Source organism: Poecilia formosa, unplaced genomic scaffold (genome assembly GCF_000485575.1).
Source record: "Poecilia formosa unplaced genomic scaffold, Poecilia_formosa-5.1.2 Scaffold796, whole genome shotgun sequence".
Taxonomy (NCBI): Eukaryota; Metazoa; Chordata; class Actinopteri; order Cyprinodontiformes; family Poeciliidae; genus Poecilia; species Poecilia formosa.
Genome location: NW_006800735.1, coordinates 81,979 through 93,528, shown reverse-complemented (window position 1 = coordinate 93,528; position 11,550 = coordinate 81,979). Strand labels below are relative to the sequence as shown.

At 40.6% G+C, this 11,550-nt stretch overlaps 1 protein-coding gene and 1 long non-coding RNA gene across 3 annotated transcripts in view; one reads left to right on the top strand and one right to left on the bottom strand.

Annotated features, from left to right (window-relative positions):
• LOC107834847 (uncharacterized) overlaps nt 1–11,520 on the bottom strand; it is a 12,428-nt gene extending 908 nt beyond the window's left edge. Inside the window, exons 1-3 of the long non-coding RNA XR_001660670.1 lie at nt 10,996–11,520; nt 3,978–3,986; nt 1,659–1,665 (exon numbers count right to left, since the gene is read on the bottom strand). This is a non-coding gene — a long non-coding RNA (uncharacterized LOC107834847). The remainder of the gene's footprint in view (nt 1–1,658; nt 1,666–3,977; nt 3,987–10,995) is intronic.
• Nucleotides 7–11,550, top strand: part of LOC103131620 (inactive dipeptidyl peptidase 10) — a 64,930-nt gene continuing 53,386 nt past the window's right edge. Inside the window, exon 1 of one of the 2 annotated variants that reach the window (XM_007543300.2) lies at nt 7–179. In XM_007543300.2, coding sequence (XP_007543362.1) covers nt 123–179 — 57 coding nt within the window. In that variant the 5' untranslated portion in view covers nt 7–122. The remainder of the gene's footprint in view (nt 180–11,550) is intronic. The other variant, XM_016666783.1, reaches the window with a different exon arrangement.

Here is an 11,550-nt window from a genome sequence, read left to right as displayed (position 1 = left end):
CGCATCATTGGCTGCGTGATAGCGCGGGCGGAGGCGGAGCGTCCAGCAGCGGCTCCACCCCGAGCTGCATCCCGAACCCCGCAGCCGCATCCGGAGCAGCGCAGCGGCGGAACCGTGGAGCCATGAACCAGAGCGCCGGAGCCGCGCAGCACACCCGGAGCTTCTCCCTGGACGAGAAGGTAAGCTGACCTCTGACCCTAAGGTGAGTTGCTGCAGTAGTACGCTGCCTCAAGTCCCAGAAAGTTGCTCAAAGTTCGGCTGAAGGCGGTGAATGTGTCCGGTGGGTTCGGTTCGGGTTCTGTTGGCCCAGGTCGGGCTGAGAGGAGAACATGGAGAACTTCTGCTGACTGCATCAATAATTCATGGCTCTGCAAATATTCAGATTTAATATTTAATATTGACCTGCTAATATTGACCTTCATGTGTCTGACCCGGAGCGGACGGAACCGGGCCGCTCTGACCCGGAGCGGACGGAACCGGGCAGCTTGAAGTTCGTTAGAGTGGAAGAATATTTCAGTCTGAAGTTCTGAGGATTCATGGATTAAAACTAAACATCTTAAAGTCGCTGCTGGTTTTTCTTCAGGCTGAGACGCTGGAACATTTCTGATGGTTCTGATTCTGACGGTTCCTGAGGTTTTTCTGGGTTCCTGTCCGGACCGTCTCCGGTGGTCAGAGCCGCCCCCAGCCTGTTGGCGCTCTGGGTGAAGAACGTGAAAATCATTTCCTCCATCAGAGCTTTCTCTGCTTTTACCTCATAACATGCTGATAAAACTCTGAGGTTTATGGTTTTAAGGAGACAAAGTCAAAAGTTTGAATATTTATCTGCGTCTTTAAAGGGCCGGTACCGCGTTACATCATCGTCTTTGATCGTCATCTGGGGTTTTTCCCTGAGTTTTGCTTTGATTCTTTCATGTTTTCTTTAATCTCTATGGCAACCATTTAGCTGCTAAACTCCTGGGTAGATCAAGCTAACTTATTTTAGCCTGTCCAGGCACATCTCCTCACTCTGCTCCTGCAGACTAGCTAGCAGTAATTAGCAAACAGCTGCTGAGCTCATTATAGGAGCTGCTGCTCAGAGCCGAACTCTGCTGGTGGTTCTGTTTGGATCAGAGCTGCTCATAATCCTCCTGAGTTTCTGTTTGATGGATTGTGAAGCGGCGGCCATGCTGCTGCGGCGCCAAGCTGGAGCGGGCGCCAAAACGAAGGCAGAGTAACAATGTCTGGTATTTCTGTGTTTAGCAGCTGTTGAATCACCACTCAGAAGGTTAAAGAGGAGATTTTCTGTTTAGCAGATAAAACTTATTATTTAAATGAAATAAATTCATCCTCATTATCAGAATTCAGCTTTTTACTCATGTTAGTTTAAAAAGTTTCTTTAGAGAATATTTTATAGAAACTTCATGAATAAAGTATTAAAACTTTATTTGAAATTGAACAACTACAATAAAATAATGAGATGAAATCATTTAACATCAAGGTCGAGATGCTTTTAATGAACAACTTATTTTACTTAAAAACTTTAAATGGAGTTAAATTTCAATAAGGATCATTAACATGCTAACAGCATTAGCCGCCCTCAGACCGCTGTTCCTTCAGCTGAAGTCATCAATAATCTGCTGATGACTGACGATCAGTGGATGTTCTAGTGGAGGACGGACTCTGCAGCTCTTATTCATGTGTTGCTGCATCATCATTAAACTGATTCAGATAATTAAGAAGCCAAACTGCCCTGCCCCCTTCTTCTTCTCTGATATTAAATTTAATCTCTACAAACTTTCATTTTAATTCCTCTGATTTCATTCAAAACGGTTCAGCTGAAGAGACGACGAATAATTCCTGACGTGGATGAAACCTTCAGGAAAAATGTTGGATTTTTCAGTAACTTTGGGAGTTTTAATTAAAATGCATCAGTAATTTAATTCAGTTTATTTCTAATAACGTCTCAAAGAACTTCCAGTTTATCATTCGGATTAGTTAAAAAGTTTCTATGGAAACCTTTGACCTGCAACACCAGTCCTCCTGACCAGCAGGGGGCACAGTGGAGAGGAAAACCTCCCTTTTAACAGGAGCAGCCCTGAACCAGAACCAGAACCGGGTCAATCCCAGGAGCCTGGAATCACAGCCAATCAGATTCCAGATCAGGTGAGGCAGCAGGAAATGACAAAACATAACAGGAAATAGTAGCAGATCAGAGATCAGATCAGGGAACCAGAGACGGTCAGAGGAAAGTTTTCAGGCTCAAATTGGGAAACATTCTGGAAAAACCTGGAAGAACTGATCAGGATTTGACACATTAGAGTTAAAAATAATAATAATAATAATAATAATCATAATCATAATAATCATAATAATAATCATAATAATAATAATAATCATAATCATAATCATAATAATCATAATAATAATAATAATAATCATAATCATAATAATCATAATAATAATCATAATAATAATAATAATCATAATCATAATCATAATAATCATAATAATAATAATAATAATCATCATAATAATAATAATCATAATGGTTCTCTTCCTGTGGTTCTCCACAGTTCAGCTCTTCGCTGCTCTAATAATAGAAACTCTTTATTTCCTGAATCAAAGCAACAAAAAAAGAATCGTTTCACTTCAGGAAGTTTAATTTAGCAAACCTCAGTTATTTTTACCAGCTTCAGAAAACTAAAATATATTCATAAAGGAAGAAACTGTCAGAGCACAGGCTTTGATCCAGAGCAGCTGCTGGTTGGTTTTGACCAGCAGAACCGGGCTGGGTTCGGTTCTGGGCTGAACTAGGAATCTGGGCCAAGCTGGGATGATTCAGGAATGAAGAACCTGTACATTAAACTTCAATATCAGGTTTCACACAGTTTGACGGCAGCAAGAAAAGCAGAGCTGAGCTGCCAGTAAAAAAACAGTATAAACCAGTATAAACCAGTGTAAACCAGTATAAACCAGTGTAAACCAGTGTAAACCAGTATAAACCAGTGTAAACCAGTATAAACCAGTATAAACCAGTATAAAACCAGGACATGAATAATGAATGTTTTAAGCAGCTCTAGATGCTGAGAGGGAGCATGGTGCCCCCTGCTGGTGCATTCTGGGTAATGTGAGCTCTTTGCCTTCAGAACAGCCTCAGGTTTTGACTGGGCCTCAGTTCATCAGGGAGACAAACAGAAACACGAAAGAAAAAGAGGCTGCAGGTAAAATTACATATTTTAAAACTTTATTGCAACAAAAATCCTGAATATTTTCAGAGTTTCAGATAGAATGTGAATAAACATGTCTGGAATCAGACATTCCCATGGCAACAAAGACTGAATCACATGTGACACTTGCGTGGGTTAGCATTATAGTGACCCTGGGTTAGCATTAGCATGACCCTGGGTTAGCATTATAGTAACCCTGGGTTAGCGTTAGCATTATAGTGACCCTGGGTTAGCGTTAGAATGACCCCTGGGTTAGCATTTTAGTGACCTTGGGTTAGCATTATAGTGACCCTGGGTTAGCATTATAGTAACCCTGGGTTAGCTTTAGCGTGACCCCTGGGTTAGCATTATAGTGACCCTGGGTTAGCGTTAGAATGACCCCTGGATTAGCATTATAGTGACCCTGGGTTAGCTTTAGTGTGACCACTGGATTAGCATTATAGTGACCCCCGGGTTAGCATTGAGAGCTAGGAGTTTCTTCTGTAACTGTCGGGTTGTTGATTTGAATCTTCGCTCTGTCTGTCTCCATCGTTGCTGTTTTCCCTTGTAAGACCCTCAACTCACCTCACCTGCTGCTGGTGGTCCGGTTGGGTCCAGTGAGGTCCTGGCAGCCTTGGTTCTGTTCTGTGAATTATTTCCAGGGATCATCAAGGCGCCGTTTGTCTCTGATGTTCTGTTGCGGCGAAGCGTGAACTGTTGCAGATCCAACATGGACGCTGATGTTTTCCTGCCAGTCATGATCAGAGCTCATGAGTTTCTCTGCTGGTGAACAGAAATTGCCTGACTGCCGTCTCTCCCCTGCAGTGTTTGATGAAGCGGACCTGCAGCATCTGGCCAGATGTAGGTCAGTGTGGAGGCGGTAATGACGTGGCGCCGCCAGGAGGGTGCAGCATCACTCTGGATGAATGCAGCCAAGAATCTGACCAGTTTATTAATGACATAATGTTGTTTTATTGGATAATCTGCAGCTGTTAGCGCTCATATTAGACCAGAGTTCATGTTCAGGTTTGCTATGGTAATCCAGATCTGAATCTGGATTAGATGTAAACATACAGCTCAGTCTTCCAATCAGGTTTCCTTTACAGACAGCTAATAAATGTTATTAATTCAGCCATAAGCACTTTATAAATCATTAATAACTGCTCATTAAGCATTAATTAAGCGCTGTTTGCTGACTGAGTTCCAGAGGTTCTGTTGGACCAAGCTCCAGTCTGGCACTAGGAACAGCCAACTGGACCATCTGTTGGACGAATCAGGTCAGCATAAACAGAACCGAGCCCAGAGATTCTGGAACAAACCGAGAGTCGCTCAGAGTCGTGTTTAATTGGAGCAAAGCTGCATCGTTTCAGAGAGTCAGTATCACCATCAGGTTCTGCTGCAGGTGGGCAGCAGTCCAGACGTGGTGAGACTGAAAACAGAACTGAACATTAGAGTTAGTTTCTACAGTGGATGCAAAAATTTTAATTAGCTACAGTGGATGCTATCATTAGCATTAGCTGCTACTGTGGATGCTAACATTAGAGTTAGCTGTTACAGTGGATGCTAACATTAGCATTAGCTGCTGTGGGTGCTAAGATTAGTTGGAACAGTGAATGCTAACATTAGAGTTAGCAACTACAATGGATGCTAACACTGGAGTTAGTTCCTACAGTGGATGCTAACATTAGAGATAGCAGCTGCAGTGGATGTTGACATTAATATTATCTGCTACATGTTTAGCATTAAGATGTTGTTACAGATGTCATATCACATTTTTTTCTGACAAACTAAAATGTTCTCTGCTAAACCATCTAGCGACCATCTTCCATAGACTGTCATGGCGTCATTAAGGAGCAGCAGGTTGTGCCGTTAGCCGCTACACTCTCTTCACATCGCTAACCGATCACACATGAACGCTATCGATCTATGCTAGCTACATTAGCAGTTCTTGACTTGCCACCAGTCTGCGTGTCAGAGTAAGAACGGAGGGTGACGTCAGCATCAAGCCAACTGGATCTCCTAACTGCAGTACCACCATTCAACCCAAAGCGGCAGCACTGAGACGGTTTCAGGCTAAATTATTACAGAATCAAATTAATTTACACAAAAATCACAAATTCCACAGAAAAGTAAAGATAGAATCACAAATAACCTTTTTAGACAGTTTATCAAGAAACATTGATTTGGAGTAAATTCCTTTAAATCAGATATTTTATTTAATGATCTGAAACATTTCGGTTTGACCAGTAGAGGGCGTCAATTCTTCTTCACAGCTCTGAAGCTGTTAATGCTCAGGTTGCATTAAGTCCAGTATGACCAGTAAGCCACTGGAGGCAGACTGGGAGCTGCTGGGCAAACTGGGAGCTACTGGGCAAACTGGGAGCTGCTGGGCAAACTGGGAGCTGCTGGGCAAACTGGGAGCTACTGGGCAAACTGGGAGCTGCTGGGCAAACTGGGAGCTGCTGGGCAAACTGGGAGCTGCTGGGCCACATTTTTGCTTTGAGAAGCGGTTCAAAGATGGCTGCCCCGCTGTGTTCCTGGTCAGCCTGACAGGAAGAGCAGCAGAGCCGAATGTGAAAGGCAGAAATGTTCTGGTCGGGTTCGGCCCAGGGCGATCGACAGCAGGGAGAGAGAGAGAGGCCTGTTTGATGTGAGGATCTATTATTCATGTCTGAGCTGCAGACCAGCAGCAGGTTCTGCTTGGAGGAACCAGCCCGCTTTCCGCTGCAGCAGCAGATCAGCGGCCATGATGGTGATGCAGCAGAACCTTCAGAACCACAGCCTAGACTATTATTCACGTCAACTTGGTAAAATCTCGTCTATGACCTGCTGTTCCAGAATCAGCTGGGAGTCATTTACTGGATCATTTCAGATCTGCCTTCAGAAGCTGTGGTTAATCGGACCTTACCAGGTTCTGCTGGGTTCTGGAGCTGCTAGCAGACAAAGCTCAGCCTCACCGAGCTAAAACAGAAGCTTTGGATAAATATAACGGCTGCCAAAGGAATTATTATTAACATTAATCCAGACTAAAGGTGTTATTGATATGAAAATCTGACTAAATAATAAATGATGGAAGAATTTCACACCTGAAAAGACAATAATTTGGATTATTTAGCAAATTTTATTTATATAGCACATTTTCAGCAACAAGGCAATACAAACAAAATAAAAAAAGGAAAGAAAAAGAAGAAAGAGCAAGAAAAGAAAAATAATCGAATGTTGATCTAAAGTCTGTAAACTACCTGTTCAGGGTTGCTAAGTTTCCTCTGGTCTAATCCGAGTTGGAAGAACAGGAGTCTGAAAATAATCTAACAATGTTGATCCACAAGAGTCTCTGGATCTAAATAGTGAGATGCAGAGACCAGTCAGAAGATAAATAAATGTCACAATTTCAAATTAAATATTAAGTTAAACTTAATAATTATGCTAGCTATTTAGTTGAGCTCTGAGCTAAATATGTGGTCATAAAACATGATTTTTAATGATCTTTCATGTGAATAAAGTGAGTATTAGGTTATGAACTATTTCTAAATATTTAGTTACAAGCTAAATCTGTCCAAGAAATATTATTCTGATTTTTAGCTGAGAAATAGTTAATTATTCCATAAAGCCGCGCTAAGTTTATAGTTAGCCCATAGCTTGGTAACTATTTCTGAGCTAAATTAATATATACACAGGCCAGCTAGCTCAGGGTTAGTTAGCTTGAGCAAGCTAACTATATCTGTGCTACATATTTAGCTCAGAGTTAAATATTTAGTTGCTGAGACGTTTCTAAATGAATGGTGAAAATATGACTGTAAAATTAATCTCCATTAGTTTTTTTTTTTTACATCGGCCTAAATAAAAATAAATGCTGTTAGCTCGTAAACAGGTTTTCTGCTCATTGCTCCTGTTGTCCACACGGGGGCGCTGCAGCGGGGAACGTCTCTTGACACTGCATGTTGAATAAAACTCACCTGTTGGATGGAACTCAGATTTAGATGAGCTGTTGTACATTTTAAAACCTTCAGGATGATATTTAAAATAAAAACTGACATTTTAGTGGAACTATAAACATGGAGGTAATATTATTTTATGCTGCAGCTTCGTCCCATAAAACATCAGTAAAACTTTTACCTTTGTTTCCATAAAGTTGGCTTTTGTTTCTGCTGATTCATTTTCAGGAGATGAAGCAGATCGGACAGAAATCTGCTTTTTCTTAAAATATTTCAGATTCAAATCCATAAACAGGTGAGAGTCCACTATTAAAATCCATGCAAATGAAGGCATTTATTGTGAAAATAATTACATTATCATAACTCTGAACTCACTGAAGTCATTTTTCTGGGAGATGCTAACTGCTAAGCTAACGCTCAGATCTCCTCCTCATCATCACTGCAGCTCTGGGTTCAGCGATGACGGCTGCTCCCTGCTGACCCCTCTGACCTCAGCAGCATGACCTCAGGGAGCTGGAGGTCACCAGACAGAGGAACATCTCCTCTGCTCCATCAGATCCCTGAAGCTTTCATTCTCCAGGTTTCCTCAGTCGGTGATGATCCTGAGCAGAAACGAGTCAAACATGTTTGTGTCAGTGGGAACGTGTGAGCAGAGCGCCCCCTGGAGGCCGGAGGCGGCGCCGCAGGAGGCCTCAGACCGCAGGAGAAGATGGAACCATTGCACTCCGGAAGTGAAAGGGGGGCTATTTCCTATATTATCCGTGGTCTCCCATTTTTATTTTATTTTGAAATCATGTTCACCTTTAGGAAGGAGTCTCACTCTCAGCATGTATTTGAACTTCTCTCTTTTATTTATTTCAGCGCAGCTCACAGTTTTTTTTTAGCAAATTCTGTAGCTTTCGGTGTACTTCTAAATCTGCTCATTAGTCGCATATTTTCGGGCCTGCTACTGCCTCTAGTGGCGTGGGGGTGGTAGTACAACTAATCTAATTACTTTAATAAATTAGAATACCAAAAAGTCTTTATTATTTACTATTAATTTCGGCATTACTGGCACCATAAAAGATAAATTCTTATAAAACACCATATTTTTTCATTTTCTTAAGGATGTAGATATAATTAAATGACATAAACATATACATTATAAATAATACCTATACATCCCCATCAATTATAGGAGGAACAAAATAAATAAGGAGACATGAAAAACAACATGATCAACTATAATAAAAAGACCATTTGCAATGTATATGTAAGAAATTTAATTGAACAAAAATCAATAACAAACAAATTAATTAGGTACAGAAGAATAACAACCCAGGTTGTTACAACCAGGGATGTTAAATAGACCTAAGCAAACATTTTGTTTTTATGGTGCCTTGGATTAGGAGAGGAACTGCAGACCCGCTAGAACCTGACGGGTCTGCAGGTTCTGACCCTGCCATCTCCTGTACCATCAGATGTTCTGTATCATCTCCTAGGCTGATATGGTGCAGAACATTTTGCTATGATTACGTTTCTTATTGTGCTTTTATCGACTATATTGGTTTGATTATTTGCTTATTTAATGTATAACAATATCAGCCAAAATAATACAAATGATCATTTAAAGAACAAATCATACATTAGATTAACAGTAAATACATAAATACTCCCTACTTTAAAAGGTTTGTTTGGGCTTTCTGTAGGTTTATTTTGAAATGTTGATATATTTTATGAATTCGTTGTTCAGTGGTCATTTAATGTATTATTTATGCACCAGACCCAGACCTGCAGCCCAGGGGCGGTTCTAGATGGGGGCCAATGGGAACCAAAGAAGTTATACTAAATAAATGTCTTATGTTAATACTCAGTGGTGGATTTTTTAACCTTCACAATTTTACTTTAACAATGAATTAAATGTTCTAGTGCTGCACTTTTAGCTGCTGTATAGGGTCAGACTTTCCATCTGCCAGGGATCTGCAGCCTGGATCTCTGGAGACACAAGTGGCTCTTTGGCTCACTTCATATATCCAATGATGAAATATTGCTCTGTCTTTTTTGTTTCAGAAAACACTGACTATCCTGGCCTTCGTGGTAAATTTGGTCTAGAACCAGCCTCCAAACCTAACTCCTTATTTATATAAATTATTCTGGTAATATTATTTGGAATACCAGAATGTTCACATAACTTTTATACTTTTGGCTGAGGACACATTTTGAATATTAAATCAGGTGTTATGGTCAGTTACTCAGTACTTCGGTAGTTTGCCAAATACTTTTTACACTTGCTTAATTAAACATATTTTAAAAAGTATGCTACTCTGATTGGAGTACAGTTTTGGGATACTCTAACCAACTATGCATTAATTATTGCCCTACAGATCACTTTTTAAAATCAAAAATCACCACCATAAAATAATGTCCATCACCGCAGCGGACGTCCCACCACATGGTTAGGACGACGCGCCGTGGGGGGCGTCCCTTATTTGGATTTCTGAAAGGTGGCAACCCTAGGAGAACAATTAAGATGACATGTTTCCTGAAAGCTTAGCTGAGCGTTAGCTTAGCGCTGCTGGCCTCAGAGGGTCCGGCAGGAATAATTATGTCCACATTAACTGGAATCAATCAGTTCTTCCTCCAGGCTGTTTTCATAGAAACTGATTAATTGATTTGGTGAATTGATTGGCAGGCGGCCGCCTGGAAACCAATCCCTGAGTGTTTGTGTCACCGCGGATCAGAAAACGATTAAATTATGGGATGTTTAAATGAAATGAGAGTCTTTCTAACGACCAGACGGCGAGTTAGCCAAATACCGTCCATCTTTTAAAAACCATAACTTATTACAGTTCACACAGAATGGCCTGTGCTGTAGTCCACTTCCTACTTTTGGAGCAGCCTTTGGTCTGCTTGGCGTTCACATTCAAACTGAACCCAGACCTCGGTCCTCGGTTTGGAGTCTGGTTCACCAACCGAACCAGACTTTGACTAGGCAGATGGACTGGAGTTGCATTAAAGTGGGCTGAACAGGACTGGAGGGACGATGCAGCTGGATTAATTTGATGAGTTTTGAATTTGATTTAATATGCAAGATATTCAGTAAAATGAATGAATGATGAACGGATGAAGTGATGGATCATATTCAAAATTCAAATTCAGAAATACTTTATTGATTCCAAATAATATGTGCTGCTGTTTGTCCTGATCTCTCAGCCGTTTCTGTCCTGAAATGAATTTTCTCTGCAGAAATCCTGTTTGATTTCCAAATATATTTTTTCTCGATTAATGCTGCAGATTAATCAAATGATATCCGTCCTGGAAACTGATTTAATTTTCAGTTTCAGGGAAGAGAAAAGCAGCTTTTAATTAAAAAGCTGGTTGACGAGGCGGCGGGCCGATAGCATCGCTGCGTCTGCTGACCTCAATCTGTGCTGCTCACCTCTGCAAATGAATCTGGAGGCAGAAACTCACTTTGGGAGGAACATCAGATTAATTCATTAAACCTGGACCCAACTTTTCCTCCCACTGATCCTCTCAACTGTTCACACTGCGGCCGGAGACGGAGCTGCTAACAGCATGGAGCGGCTAACAGCGTGGAGCTGCTAACAGGAGCGGCTAACAGGAGCTGCTAACAGCAGCTCCTGTTAGCAGCTCCATCACATCTATCAAAGCAACTGTGATGGACCGAGTTAAAACAGAAGGAGTCACAGGATATTAATTAGAAAAATAGGGTTTTTTATTTTAACCCAAAGATTATAAATGACAAAGGATATAAACTGAGCTCATAAAAGAGGCCAAAGAAACAAAACTGAACTCAGGCAAAAAATGTAAACAAACTGGCTGCACAAAGAAACATAACTGACCTAACAAAGAAACGACACACAGGGTTTATATACTGGCTGATCAGACCAATTAAGACACAATAGGGATAACTAAACAGAATACAATTACAAATAACACAAACAACTAACAGCACAGCTGAGTTTGGCTAAACTAAAACCCAAAAAATGAAAATCAAAAATATTAAAGTTTAAATACTAATATTTACTTAAATACAAAACTTATCTAAATAAAGAAACTACAAATTTCCCCTGCCAGCAGGAACTAGTGGTGCAGTCCAATCAGCATTTAAGCCTGCTGAGCCCTGGCATCCATCTTTTGTCTGGCCACTCCAAGGCAGGTAAGTACCGGCAAAAACAAAGTTAGTTGCAAAAAAATTAAACTTTAAAGTTGATATAAATACACGTTAACTAAATGTACGCGCCAACATAAAAAACAAATGTATCCAAATCAACTAATAAATGTTTTACTGAAACTAAAGTGTTGTATTTGAATGAAAAAAATAAATTATGAAAACTAAATTGTGCATAAGAGTTACCGACTTCTGCCTTCAGAGTGTGGCCATGGATTTGGCCATCACAGCAACATTTATAAACAATTGTATTATTTAA